At 34.9% G+C, this 15951-nt stretch overlaps 1 protein-coding gene across 1 annotated transcript; it reads left to right on the forward strand.

Moving 5' to 3' along the window:
* Nucleotides 1-4637: 4637 nt before the first annotated feature.
* LOC141660106 (uncharacterized) lies at nt 4638-5618 on the forward strand. The gene has a single exon (XM_074467069.1). The coding sequence runs from the start codon at nt 4638-4640 to the stop codon at nt 5616-5618; it is 981 nt and encodes a 326-aa protein (XP_074323170.1).
* The last annotated feature ends 10333 nt before the right edge of the window (nt 5619-15951 follow it).

Below are 15951 nucleotides of genomic sequence, written 5' to 3' on the forward strand. Positions count from 1 at the left end.
CTCTAGTTTGGGATCTAATAGCGTTGCCGCTCCTTTACTGAAAGAGAATTATTTTAAATGGCATATCAACTATGGAGAATTGACATATTTCTGGGAGGATTCCTGGCATGAAGAAGGTCCTATTATGTTATTTTTACCTTGATGATACAAAATAGCATTACATAAACACTGTTCAGTATGCTCATTCCTAGCAGCCTGTAATTTGGATGCCAAAACAGCTAATTTATGGTCCAGGCCTATTATTCAGAGAGACGAGATTCAGTTGGCAACTTTACAATCCATTGTGACTAGCATTGTCCTTTCAACGGGCAATGATTGTTTAATCTGGTTTCCGGGTAGAGGATGTTTCACTTCTAAGAAATTTTCACAGCTTTGTACGTCTAGTTACTAGCCTTCACTACCTTCGGCTAGGGATTGGACCATTATTTGGTCTGCCAAACTTCCTCCTAAAATATCGATCTTTTTATGGAAGTTGAATTGGGGTGTACTACCAACCCGTAATTTCCTTAATTCCAAGGTATCACAGATCCCATTTCAATGTGTCTGGTGCAGTTGGGAGCAAGAAACGATCGAGCATCTCTTCTGGAGATGTGAACTAGCGTCATGGGCTGGAGGGTTTATAGGGAAATGGTGGAGTAATAATAAATTGCTACAAAGAACCATGCACTTCTCACTTTCTGGGCTTCTCGAACTTTATGATAAAAATCAAGTCACTAAAGTTTGGAGTTTCATAGCTGCAAAAACTATTTGGAGTATCTGGCTTGCACGAAATGAATTACTCTTCTTAAAGAGGAAGATCACAAGGAAACTGCTGGTATTTCTGATACTCACAAGGATGGATAAATGGGGTAAAGCAACAAAGGCACTGCCCTTTGGTAATGATCCGTTGTGGAGGGTAAACCCGCTCGGAGCGATTGCACTTTATACTTACAAGATTTTGAGAGAATACCAGAGGTACAAAATGGAGTCGTTTGATTTTGTTTGTGCGGTTGACAGGGCATGGGGGATGACTAGATATAAAAGATTCAAGGGAGGCATTGGAGGTAACATTAAAGGATCGAACAATGCTCTCCTAAATGTTTTTTCTAGACCTGTTCAAGTTTCTACTGCGGAAGAGGCTGAGATAAAAGCAATTCTGTATGTGGTTAGTTTTAGCTCAGCCAGCTTATCTGAAGGGAAAAGAATGGTGATCTTCTCTGATTCGGTAAATGGCCTGGAGATTATTAGGACTAGACTTCGAACATATGTACTGTCGAACGGGAACATTAATGAGATAAAGTCAGTGCTTGATTCCAACATTTTCCTTTCCTATGTCCCAAGGAAAATCAATGACAGTGTTGATCAATTGGCCAAGGAAGGACTTAATAGGACATCACTGCATTCTTATTCTGCTAAAAAGATCCAGTTGGCTCAGGCTCAAGTTTTGGCTGAAGTTTTTCTGTTTATTAATATATCTATTTCGGTTCCCAATCAATCACAACATGGGTCTGCCTATACTGGTATTATTAGCATATTTTGCAAGTTTTTCTTTATTCAAACAGCCTTCAGTCCTTGTCTTTTCTCAAAGGTTTTTAGTTTTAACCGCAAGATATGGTTGTCCTAGTGAGACTGTTTGGATTCAATCACATCGAGTTAATTGTTATTCCCTAATAATACAACAAGAATTACAGAAGCGGGGTTGAATGTAATTCTGGCTTCTTTTTCAAGATTTTAAAACAGTTCTTACATGATAATATATATGTGTTTGATTTGCAGAGTGCGGAATAAATTATTTATATGAATCAAAATACAAAGTAATAAAAACACAAGTTTTTAAAACTTTCTGGTGGATTTGAAAGTATCCACCAGAGAAATATATATATATATATATCGAATGAGAACCCTGTGAAGTTCGAATGGCTCACAACTGCTTACAAGTAGAATAACTAAACTTACAGAGAAATGCTACAGAATTCAGCTTGAAAATGTTTCTCTGAAAATGTGTGTGCTTAGTTAGTTGCTAGTTGGTCTACTAGCTACACTTGGTTTATATATCACCAAGTTTACATGATAATAAGACAAGATAATAAAACAAAACATATCTAGTCTAACTTCATGCTACTTCACTACTCTCTTCCAACATCTTTGAATATCTTCATAATAGCATGGAAATGGTAATGCTTCTTTATTCTCAAATCCCTGCTAAACAGGCTACCACATTCCGTTTACAAACACTCGACGCATATGACTGTGTTGTCACTATCAACAGATATTTGAATTTGATCATCCGTCAGGTACATGCTTGTCATCCGTCGGGTAGCTTTATTGAGCATTTGTCGGGTAGCTTTGTTGATCATCCGTCGGGTAGCTATTTGTCATTTGACTCCATTTCACTTATGCAGAATTACAAGACACCTCATATTTATAATTAATCAACCTATTATGCATATGTACTAGTAGTCAACATGACTCATATGCTCCTACAGAATCTATACAAAGTTGTTTGTAAAAATGTGCTACAATACTTATTATTTCATAAGCTATTCACTCGATGGATGTCAAATCATCATCCATCGGGACTATATTGAATCATCCGTCGGGACTACATATGATCATCCGTCGAGTGCTACAAAATTCACTAAGTTAAATCTACCAAGGTGTTTTGTTTAATTTATCATCAAATTCATAACATATTCCTAACAATCTCCCCTAATTTATGTCTACTGGAATTATTGCCATAAATTAAGAGAAACTTGATGATAACAAAACATCCAAAAGATACAAAATAAGAATAGTAGATAAAACTGACAAGTGCTACAAGGTTTACTGAAAATTGAATAATGCAAAGTGTACAAAGAAGTTGCTCACAATCATTATCAAGGTTTACTGGGTTGAATCTTCTTACTCCTTTTTCATCCCTGAATTCCATCAGCCAATAGGGCCTCAAATGCACTATCTTTCCTGTGAAGGGAATTGATAGAGTTTTTGGTAGTGCATCTTTTGTAAAATTCGTAATTTTATTTTTAATTTATTTATTAGAAATTAGATATTAATTTGTCTAGATAAATATTTTAAAATTAGAATATTCTGAAAACATTTTGTGCAAGGTAGTTGATTTGTGAAAAGATTTGTTATTTGTGGAAATAAGTGTAAGAATAATTTAGAAAATCGAAATTTTTTTAGTTTAGGTAATTGTGTGTATCAAATATTTTATTTATGGAATTTACTTGGAGAGGTTGTAAATCTTTAGGAGGAAATATTATTATTTCCTAGTTAAGATATAGGGTTTTGTATCGTTATAAATACACCATATTCGTATTCCTTGTTTTTATCATTAAAATTCGTAGGACTTTCTCAGCAAAAATCAGCTGTCTTGTAAAATTCGTAGAAAATTCATCGTAAGTCAGAATTCAGTGATTCTGGACTTTTCAGAAAGGTCTTTTCGTTATCTTCAGCTTTCGTGTTTCGTGTTTTTCAAGAAAATATCGTTTAGAGGGTCAAAAAGAGTAAATTCAGATCTGGTCAGGCTTTGAAGTAAGTACCTTTTGACTTACTTTTAAATTTCCGAAAAGATATTTCAGTTCTGTTTTTAATTTCATATAAGATATAAAAACTTTGATTTCGAAATTATAAGATATAAGTATTTGTGAATTTTAGAACCCAGTCTCTACGTTTTCGAACCGTTCGTAATTTACGCTATAGTTCCGGAACTAGCCTTAGATACCCTTAGTAGGCGCACAAGTGTGCAACTTTAGATACCTATTAAGGGCGCGTAATTATTGAACTTTAGATGCCGACCACTGGCAAAGTGTGGTATAAAGAATAAGAATAAGAATTAGATGCCGGCTACTGGCAAAGTGTGGCCGTAGATCAAGACTGTGGTATTTATAAGAATTATCGTTTCGTTCTGTTTTATTCTGCTCAGATCTGTTATAAAATCTGTACTGTTATAAATTCTGCTCTGTTCTGTTTTAAATTCTGAATTTTAAAATATAAAACTTTGGGTTGGATTTATTTTAGAAAATGTTTTACAAAATTATTATTGTTTTAAGAAAAATCGTTTTATCAAAACACCCATTGTTTTTCTGTTTAAAAGTTAGTCAATTTGTACTTGCTGAGCTGTGTAGCTCACCCCTTTTAACATTTCAGGTTCGGAATTTGGAGCATATTAAGATTAAGGAATGAGAACTATGTGGAGATCTGTGCTGCTTCGTTTTGTGCTATTTGAATTAGAATAAAGATTTTGTTTTTAGAGAATAAATTTAATTATCTGTTAGACAATTATTATCGGATTTGTGGAGCTGCGTCTCTATTTTTATGATTTTGATTATTGAGTTTGACCGCTGCTTTGAATTTCGTGATCTATTAGAATTATCGAGTAATAATATATTTTATTTTTAGTTTTCGATTTAGAATTTAATAGTCCGGAAGTGCGGGTTGTTACAGTTGGTATCAAGAGCAGGCTGTCCTTCGGAGTGTATTAGGTATGGGACTAGTACATTCCCTAGGATGCGATCCTTTAGACTATCGTATAGGTCTTAGAAAATTATTTTGGATTTAGGGCATTTATTTGTGTGATTATTTGATATGTTTGACTTTTGTGTTTTTTTTGATTATTGACTATAAGTTTAGAATTTGTTTTGTGTGTTCTAGTAAAGATGGATGGAGAAAATCAGAACAACAATGAAAATCAGGGCAATAATGATGAAGGAGGAAACGTCTTTGACCAGCTGGCTGAAACTCTAGCTGTACTTGTGAATCAGCAACCGAAGCCCAACATCGTCTCTCAATTCAAGCGTTTGAACCCGCCAACTTTTGATGGAGCTACAGACCCGGCTATCGTTGAGATGTGGATCCAAGAGATGGAAAAAGCTTTCGGACTTCTGGGGAGCAATGAGGAACAGAAGGTGACCTTAGCTGTGTACCAATTGCAAGGAAGCGCTTACGACTGGTGGCTTATGGAAAAGAGGAAGAATGAGACGACAAATCTTGAAGAAAATCATGAACCGTACACTTGGGCAAAGTTCAAGAAGGCTTTAGAGGACAAGTACTTTCCGAGAACAGTTCGTCTGCAGAAAGAGAGGGACTTCATTCGACTTCAACAAGGTGGAAGAACCGTCATTGAATACGAAGCAGAATTTGCAAAGCTTGCGAAGTACGCGTCGACCCTAGTAGCAGATGAGAGCAGTCGAGCACGAAGATTAGAGGAGGGACTTCGAAGTGACATCAGGAATTCAGTGGCGTCGTTTGAACTTCAGACGTACGAGGCTGTCCTCAACAAGGCGTTAGTGATCGAAAGGGGCTTGGCAGAATCTGAAAAGGCGTCTGGCAGTTGGAATAAGAGGCGGTTCACTCAAACTAGTGGGCAATCTTTTCAAGGGGGACCACTCAAGAAGCCACACGTGTACGATAACATCGGGGGTCAAGGTGATCGAGAGACGTGTACCAGGTGCGGCAAGAATCATCCGGACAAAGTCTGTCGTTGGAATACAGGTGCTTGTTTTCATTGCGGAGAAGTAGGACATAAGATTTCGAATTGTCCGCACAATCCGCCACCGCCACCAAGGAAGGAAGCAGATAACAAGATGGGCAAAGGACGTGTGTTTCAGCTGACAGGAAATGACAACTATCGCAATTAAGGTATGATTTCTTTTCTTTAGTGACTTATTTAATTTATTTATGTTATGTGAATTTGGGGACCAAATTCTTTTAAGGAGGGAAGAATGTAAAATTCGTAATTTTATTTTTAATTTATTTATTAGAAATTAGATATTAATTTGTCTAGATAAATATTTTAAAATTAGAATATTCTGAAAACATTTTGTGCAAGGTAGTTGATTTGTGAAAAGATTTGTTATTTGTGGAAATAAGTGTAAGAATAATTTAGAAAATCGAAATTTTTTTAGTTTAGGTAATTGTGTGTATCAAATATTTTATTTATGGAATTTACTTGGAGAGGTTGTAAATCTTTAGGAGGAAATATTATTATTTCCTAGTTAAGATATAGGGTTTTGTATCGTTATAAATACACCATATTCGTATTCCTTGTTTTTATCATTAAAATTCGTAGGACTTTCTCAGCAAAAATCAGCTGTCTTGTAAAATTCGTAGAAAATTCATCGTAAGTCAGAATTCAGTGATTCTGGACTTTTCAGAAAGGTCTTTTCGTTATCTTCAGCTTTCGTGTTTCGTGTTTTTCAAGAAAATATCGTTTAGAGGGTCAAAAAGAGTAAATTCAGATCTGGTCAGGCTTTGAAGTAAGTACCTTTTGACTTACTTTTAAATTTCCGAAAAGATATTTCAGTTCTGTTTTTAATTTCATATAAGATATAAAAACTTTGATTTCGAAATTATAAGATATAAGTATTTGTGAATTTTAGAACCCAGTCTCTACGTTTTCGAACCGTTCGTAATTTACGCTATAGTTCCGGAACTAGCCTTAGATACCCTTAGTAGGCGCACAAGTGTGCAACTTTAGATACCTATTAAGGGCGCGTAATTATTGAACTTTAGATGCCGACCACTGGCAAAGTGTGGTATAAAGAATAAGAATAAGAATTAGATGCCGGCTACTGGCAAAGTGTGGCCGTAGATCAAGACTGTGGTATTTATAAGAATTATCGTTTCGTTCTGTTTTATTCTGCTCAGATCTGTTATAAAATCTGTACTGTTATAAATTCTGCTCTGTTCTGTTTTAAATTCTGAATTTTAAAATATAAAACTTTGGGTTGGATTTATTTTAGAAAATGTTTTACAAAATTATTATTGTTTTAAGAAAAATCGTTTTATCAAAACACCCATTGTTTTTCTGTTTAAAAGTTAGTCAATTTGTACTTGCTGAGCTGTGTAGCTCACCCCTTTTAACATTTCAGGTTCGGAATTTGGAGCATATTAAGATTAAGGAATGAGAACTATGTGGAGATCTGTGCTGCTTCGTTTTGTGCTATTTGAATTAGAATAAAGATTTTGTTTTTAGAGAATAAATTTAATTATCTGTTAGACAATTATTATCGGATTTGTGGAGCTGCGTCTCTATTTTTATGATTTTGATTATTGAGTTTGACCGCTGCTTTGAATTTCGTGATCTATTAGAATTATCGAGTAATAATATATTTTATTTTTAGTTTTCGATTTAGAATTTAATAGTCCGGAAGTGCGGGTTGTTACATCTTTGGCTCTATTACTCCTCAGCTCCTCAATCTTCTTTAGAACTAATCTCTTTGCAGTCACATTGTATCCAAAGTTCTTTTCGAAAGATGAGTAGATTTTTATTAGACCTGATTGGCTTTCTAGAAGAATCCTTGAAGTGGCCATATTATCTCTTTTCCTCCCTTATATTTAAATACCAGCCTTTCAGGAAGATGTTTGTGAGTATCAATTTCTCTTACTTCTTCCAATTCATCTAAGTAGAGGTTTATGTTAGAGAACTCCTTGATGTCACAGATGTATAACAAATCTCCCTTGTTGACTGTAGATTGAGTTTTGGTTAGGGTCTTGGACTTGAGTGTCACAAGCTTCACTTTCTTGCTTGCTCTAGTCTTTGTCTTCTTTGGCTTGTTGAAGATTGGAAAGTTTAGTTCAGGATTTGGCAAACTATCCCAGTCTACTGGCTCATCCTTAGGAATAATGGGTTCACTATGAATGTTCCTATTGGATCCACCACCTTGAATTCTTCAAATATCACTGAGGGTTTTGATGTCTGAGTTGAAGTTGTAAGCTTTTGGGAATATAGTCTTTCATTTCCTCATCACTGAAGTCCAATTTTCTTTTGGAGTGGAGCTTGTATCAGAATCTTCTTTTCTGTTGTGGTTCATCTTGCACTTTTCAATCTTGAGGTTCAGCAATTACAGATGGCTGTGCAGAAATCTCAGTTGTGGTCTTTACAGCTTGAAGTTTGGCCAAGATAGCAGCTTGCTTCTTCTTTTATTTGAGTTTCTTAGCATTTAGAGCACCTTGCTTCTTTTCTTGCCTTATTCTTTCCTTCGCTTCCCTTTTAGCTTCCACAAACATAGGGTGTCCAGCCACCACACAAATTTCCTTACCATTTCTATAAATCTTGGTTAATCTTCTTTTGAGTGCTGAATTTGCTGGATCTTTGGAAAATGCAATTGATCTAGCCAATAGCTTCTTCTCATCTGGTCTAGGTGTCTCATACACAATATCCATAGGATTTTTATCTAAGAACTTTGAGTAGTTCCTTTTTGGATTTATGATTAGATCTGCTTTTGGAGATTTGATGCAAGATGTTTGGCCTTTTCTAGATAATTCATACTCATTTCATTCACAGAAATATTCTTGACTTGAGAGTGATGAATGAATGTTTTGTTTGGCTTCTAAATTGGCCCAAACTTTTGTTGAATTTCTGCATCTATCTTTCTCCATTTTCTTTTAACTCCTTCTCAGCTGTTGCTACATCAATCTTTAGCAGTTTGTCATCTGTGTTTAGTTTTACTGCTGTCAGATTTATTATGTTAATGTTGTCCATGGCTGGTGGCTTTGTGAAAGCAATTGTTGGCACAATTACTTTGCTGACTTGGATGTTTAGCACTTTCTGCTCCCCCTCACTCCTTGATCCCTCTTGGCTGATTGGGACAATAGTGCTTTCTTTCTCCCTCTTTTTGTTATCAGCAAGTAGACTAGAGGAAGAAGTTTGTGCTGCCACTAGCTTTTGAAGCAAGTCTGTTTATTGTGCTTGATGTAGATAAATAGCTGTTAGAGAAGCTTTCATAGCAGTCATCCTTTTATTTAAGGAATCCACTTGGGTAGCAAGATCAGAGTTCTTCCTTAGCTATATCTTAATATCAATAATAGTTGCTTCTGGAAGTTTGGCATCCAATCTTTCTGAAATGTCCTTCTTCATTTGATCAACCTTATTTTTGATAGAAGTGACATTTTGATTGTATTCAAAGCCTTGGATTTATCGTAACTGAAGAGAAGTAAGGTGTGCTTGTAGGAGCTTCTTGGTGCTGGAATTTGTTGTTGATGGAAGAGCAGATTGTATCTGACTGATGAGTTGAATGAGGGTGGTCTTGAAATAATGTTCATCATATTGTTTTGAAAATGCCCAAGATGGCATACCAGATCTGGAACTAGGGCCTACTTCTCCCCCTATGTCCAGTGATCCCTCTTCACTATCATCACCAAAGAATTCTTCTGACCCACCAGCCTCATAATCTATGTCATCACCAGCTGTAGAAGGTATAGCTGTGATGACATCCTTTGCTCTTTGCATGGATTGAGTGGTGTGCACCAAATTCAACATCCTTCTGTAATATCTGGGATACATCGTGTAATTATTTTTGCTAATAAATAAAAATTGTGCAGGTTCAGTATTTATTCTGTGAATTATTTGCTAAGTGGTATATGTGTTTGGATGTTTAAATATAATATAAATTGAGTATTTTAATTTTTATATGTCTAAAATAAAATATAGATAATTGTCATATTTTCCTATTTATTTTTATGTGGATTTATGATTTTGTAGGAAATTTATGGATTTTATAAAAAAAAATTCAGAGTATTTATAAACTATTTTATATAATCGGGAACCAGCCGACTTCACTCGTTTTTACGTTTTTATAACCCGAAACTCTTCCAAGAACTCCTTTCTAACCTAATTGCAATATTCCGAGCATTTTCTGTGTTTCGACTTTTTCGATCCGGCGTACGGTTTGTCCTGTGCGGGTCCCGGTGCAATATTTTTGATATAAAATTCATTTCGGTAAATCAATAAAACTCGTATTTCGATAAACGGGATCTTTTTATTAAACTATTATAATTATCACCTCGTAATACGTGTAACTAGGCACTGAGACCAAGACCGCAGTACAAATTGTACTGATTTGGATAATTATCCCGAAAACTGGTACCGTTTGGATCCGTTTTTATAAATATACGTACTATATTATATCCGGAATGATCCAACGGGATACTAATTTTTTGTAATTATAAATAGCCTTTACCGTATTTTATTTCATACCAAAAATCATTTTCAAACAGTAATTATAAAATTTTCCAGAGAAAATACATATATTCATAAAACCTTCCGAGAATTAAACCTCAATTTCAAGGTGTTACCGAAATCCTGGAGAAGCTCGAGTACACAAATCAAAGCTCTTGAAATATACTATCAGAATCTGTGCTTCATATCACTGCAGAATCAAAGGTTTATTTTCTATATTTTTATTTATTTTCGAATTATTTTGATTAAAAATATGAATTTTTGTTCGGATGATTGTTTGAATGATTTGATGCTTGCATGTTGTAGAGCTTGTTTTCCAGATGATTTTGATATGTCATATGACTGATTTGGAGTTCAATAACATGTTCAAAATTGAGTTTAATTTTCGAATTTTGAAATTAGGGTTTATAACCCGTATGAATGTTCTTAATTGAAATTTAGGGCTTTTTTTCCAGGGGTTATTAGATGTTCTAGATGGGTGGGTTTTTTTCCTCTTGAAATTTGCAATCGATTGGTGTATAGCTCGTTAACAGACGATCCCTAGTTTGCAGGGAGTTGTCATTTGAAGTTTTCGTCGAGTCACCGGAAACCCGTGAGTTTCTTGGCCATTTTCCGGCCAGGTATAGGGTTATTAGGATGAATTGATTGTTCGGTTGTGTTCCTTGTGAGCTATAGATCATATCTGGAGATGGTGGTGACCTGAGTATTCATGGATCGTCTTCTCCGGCGAGACATGGGTGTTTTCCGGCGAGGAGTTGGAAAATTGCAGTTTAGTCCCTGTTGTTTTGAAAACGATGCAGTTTAGTCCCTGTAGTTTATAAACTTTTCAAAAATAGGATTCCTGTATATAAATTATTTAAAAATCATATTTCCTATTCCATACTTTATTCCTCTTAAATTGGTTTAGCTCCTCCTGCATAGCTAAAATCCAATCAGGATCCAACAAGGCTTCTTCTACCTTCTTTGGTTCTTCCTTAGAAAGAAAGCTGCTATATAGACATTCTTCTTGAGTTGCTCTCCTTGTTTGAACTCTAGAAGATACATCACCAATGATGAGCTCAAAGGGGTGATCCTTTGTCCATTTCCTTTGTTGAGGTAGATTAGCTCTAGATGAAGAGGCCTCATTGTTGTCTTGATGTGTGATTGAGTTTTGATTGCTAGAAACTCCACATGAGTTAATGGATCTTTGATTTGAGAAAGGGGAGCTTTCTGTAAGTGATCTATCCTGACTTCCAGCTTCTTTTGATGATCCAACGGATGGTGAGTTTTGAGTACCGACGAATGAAGATGGTTGTCTCCCGACGGATAAAGCAGATTATCTCCCGATGGATGAAGCATTTTGTAACTCGACGGATGTTGAATTTTGTGCTTCATTAGTAGTGTATTTTTCTGCATTATCCTTTGATACTGTTTCTTGATCACTTTCATCATCACTGTCATCACTAACCATCTCCACATTGTCAAATTTGAGACTCTCATGGTAATCTCCATCTTACAGTCCTTCAATCTTTTTATCATCAAACACAACATGTATTGATTCCACAACAATGTTGGTTCTTAGATTGTAGACTCTATATGCTTTACCAACAACATATCCAACAAAAAATCCTTCATCTGCTTTAGCATCAAACTTCCCATTCTGATCAGTTTGATTTCTCAAGATATAACATTTGCAGCCAAAGACATGAAGAAAATTTAGAGTTGGCTTCTTGTTCTTGAACAATTGATACGGAGTCATGCATTTTGCTTGATTAATTAGAGAAATATTCTGAGTGTAGCATGCAGTATTTACAGCTTCAGCCCAGAAATATGTTGGTAACTTAGACTCTTCAAGCATTGTCCTTGCAGCTTCAATAAGTGATATGTTCTTCCTTTCTACCACTCCATTTTATTGTGGAGTTCTTGCTGCTGAAAACTCATGCAAAATCCCATATTCTTCACAAAATCCTCTCATGACAGGATTCTTGAACTCAGTTGCATTATCACTCCTGATTCTTCTAACTTTAAAATCAGGATGATTTTTGTAACACCCCAAATCCGGGGTCAAGATTTGGTGTTACTTAAACAATCATTACATAAAATAAATAAATAAATAAATAACCCCTTGAATCCGGATCGTTTACAGGTTATGGTATGAAACAAGAATCTAACCCTTTACAACTCACAATAACTAAAAATACAAGTCTAGATACCTTCGAACTAATGCTCTTGTCACATTCTTCTAGCACCTTCAACCTCTCGCAGCGGAAATTTCTCTAACTTCTGTTGTCTATCAAAGCTATTCACTTTTTATCCTTATCTGTTTCTGGCAGAAATAAGAATTTACAAAGCAAGAGTGAGCCAAAAATGCCCAACAAGTATATATTTTGAGTTTCAAACATTAATATCAAAGAAAACATCCGGACAAAATCTCTGAAATATTTTGAAGAGCGAAACACGAAATCATTTAAAGGATATATTTCATTATCTTAAAATCAATTTGATTTGCATTGCTATAATGCACATAGGAAATACTGACATTTCGTAAGAGCTTCAGAGATCACGTGTTTTCAAAATAGTTTCTAGTAACACTTCATACTTGAGCAACGAATGTAATAACTATTCATAAAACGACATTCAAGAAATTCCTAACTATTCAGTATCCATCATTATCGACTAAGTTTCCATAGACTTAGCCTGCTAAACCAGCCTGATAAGGACGGGTTGAATAATTAAGAAGATCTCAATTCATTCAAGATTCTAATTATCACTGAGCAACTAATTCTGCAGCAACAATATGAACCTCGAATTTATTTAGAAACATTGTAATTTCCCGAAACTGAGTGCTAAGAAAGAATAACTTTAATTCATAATCACATTTTATTTCAAGAAGGAATGCCATTAATGGCGATCAACAATAAATTAGACTGGACACTAGTTCATACTTATACCCTGCTGATCAGTCAGGATACAGTGCATATCTATACCTACCTGTATAGATCCAGTCGGGTCCCCAGGCATTACGGCCCATCTCAAGGCACCGATTATGTTTCGGTCCTTAGGATTAAGTAAAACTTAATCTCCAAAGTTTCACTATCCAGCCCGTAGAGTGTTTTGATGTCAAACTATTTTGAAGTCAAAACTTCCCCAATTCAGGGTTCGCAAATAACCCGAAAGAATGGGTATTTGCTCACGAGAGCAATCGAATTATAGGAACAATAATAAATGAACATGCATAATATGAGTAATTGCAGCGAAATATAAAACAGTTAACTATTCTGAACTTAGAATAGGATCGAAGAAATAATTGCAGAAAATCAGAAATACTTGCAGTATTTTAAAAGAATGTTCTGGAATACTTGCCTCAATAAGCTTTAACCACTATTGACTTTGGTTCGACTTTGATCGTTCGACTTTATCGTCAAACTATTATCCTATTCTGGATACGATCCCAACATTCAGACCCTTCTATTGGAACTTCGTTGATCTCAACGTCTAATCACTAGATCGTTCCTATTCCAATGTCAAATCTCGGGTCTTCCGTCTAAAACCTACAAGGTTGAAATATCCTAATTCAGATAACCGCTTAAGGTTAACATCAAATTGTTATCCTATTCTACCCATACGATTTCATAACCGAACTCATATTTATATGTATTATTGAAATACACATAGCAATTATGGTTCACATCTTCGAAACTCGGTTCGGTATTTATTTTTAGAAAATACGTATACTCGTCGTTTTGAAAAATAGGGTAATCGATTATTTATAAATTATCTTGTCTCAATCACGTAAATAGGTTTCATAAAGTTCAATCATATCCTTATTCGACGTTTCCGATAATCACAGGTTACGTTTTCGTATTTTCGGAATTAATTTCCCGAAAATCAAGCAGCGTCTCCTTTGTTTATCAGCCTACCCGTCGGTTCAGTTCGACGTCAAATTCACAACACAACAACAACCAACAATCGCATTCATCCAATTCACAACTAATTTCACTAATCCCAACCACCAATACGAACTTAATTTATTAATTATTATTTACTGTTATTCGTATCTTATTTTTTTCATTTCGTTGCGAAACTAATTTCTCACCTAATTTTATTTATTTAAAATTTAGGACTCAGATAAAAATCATCATCGCCCACCATCGACTCGTTACTAGTCATCGCCGACGGTGGCAAAATTTGGAGGTTCCCGATTAATTCGGGTTTCCGTCACGAATTTCACCGATTAAATCTCGAATAAATGTTCATTCGAATTTGTTTTAGAAAATTATCGAATAACCAACAAACAGGACCATTCGAATTATACATCTACACAGCCAAACCATCAAAAACTCCTGAACCACCACCACACGCACGCGGGCGCGAGTGGCCGGAAAAGGAGCAAAACTGGAAACCGAACACAACCAAGCTGGCCTGAAAACGAGTCGGGCATAGCACAGGAAACACAGGCCTCACAATCGCACATAACTCACCACCATCTCACCAGAAAATCGGAGAGAGGCGGCGACACAAAACAACAAAGTTGAATTACCCACACGAAATACACCACCACGCACGCATGTTCACACGCGCCGCGCGCCTCGCCGGAGCAGCGAGGGGCGGCGACCACACACACAGCAGTAGCAGACCGGAAACACTACAAAAAAAATGAATACATATACATATACTCAGGCGGAATCAAATAAAACCACCAAGCCTCATCGGATTTTAGGCGGCGGTGGCGGAAAATATGAACCAGGCGATGGACTTAGCACGAGGGAAAAACACAGGCGTAAAGGGAGAGAAATAAGAGAGACATGGGCTGAAATGGAGGAATGGGTTAAACCCGATTTTTTAATCTGCCCCCCCCCCTTTTTCTTTTTTTCCCTCTATTTATTACTTACTGAACAAACGAATAACACGACACTCAGAATTTGGAATATCTGACGAGTAATTACGAGTATCATAACTCCGAAATTTTCCCAAAATAACTTTAAAATTTATCGATGTAATTAAAAATTTAATAAATAAAATTTTCATAATTCTTTAAAACATTTTTAATGATGCGTAATGTACCCACATTTATCGATTGTACGAATAAATATGTGGGTGAATAAAAGTCAGACAATTGTCAGAATTATTTTAAAGTGCTTGAAATATTTGAAAGTTAATAAAATAAAATTTTCATGATTTTTGAAATATTTTGGAATTAATTATTGATTTTACAATTAAATGGATTAAAAAAAAAATCATTTAAGGATAATTAATAAATAAAATATTGATTTCTAAATTTTATAAATTCCTAAAAATAATAAATAAAATTTTAAAACAATAAAAATAATTTTAGGAACAATTTTAGCATTTATAAGAATAAATATTCAATAAAATTATTTAAAAATGAACTAAATTCATACAGTTCAATAATTAATTATAAAATTAATCTTTGGGTCCAACAATTCACAAACAATTCATAATACAGCAACACATAGCTGACGGAACCATTACATATCTTATTTATTTAATAATTTGATAATTACATTTACAAATCAGATCCGAAAATAGGTTACTTAGCCGCTAAGTAACTGAAAAGACGATATGATTCTAATACCAAATTTAAATAATTATCAAAACAGAGTTCCCTATAAAATAGTTTACACAAAATTAAGGTAATAATGTCTCGCCTTTTGAGAATAGGGACTTTAATCGGTATATAAAATGATTTGCGTATTGAAAATTTCACACCGGGACTCGTACAGGTCAAACCGTACCCCGGATCGAAAAAGTCAAAACATGAAAAGTGTTCAGAATTATCAGATTAGGTTAGGAAGGAGTTTTCGGAAGAGTTTCGGGTTGTAAAAACGCAAAAACAATTGAAGTGGACTGATTTCTGATTCTAAAAAGAAATTTTATAATTAGGTAAAATAATTATTATTAATTCTATATATCCTTATAAAATCATATGATATTCCAAAAATTACCAGAAAATATCAAAATTATCTAGATTTAATTCTGGATAATTGGAAATTAAAATATCTCAATTTTTA

The sequence above is a fragment of the Apium graveolens genome, chromosome 5 (assembly GCF_009905375.1).
Source record: "Apium graveolens cultivar Ventura chromosome 5, ASM990537v1, whole genome shotgun sequence".
NCBI lineage: Eukaryota > Viridiplantae > Streptophyta > Magnoliopsida > Apiales > Apiaceae > Apium > Apium graveolens.

Bases quoted from the DNA above. Each gene is read 5' to 3' on its own strand.
- LOC141660106 (XM_074467069.1), top strand. From the start codon at position 4,638: ATGGATGGAGAAAATCAGAACAACAATGAAAATCAGGGCAATAATGAT.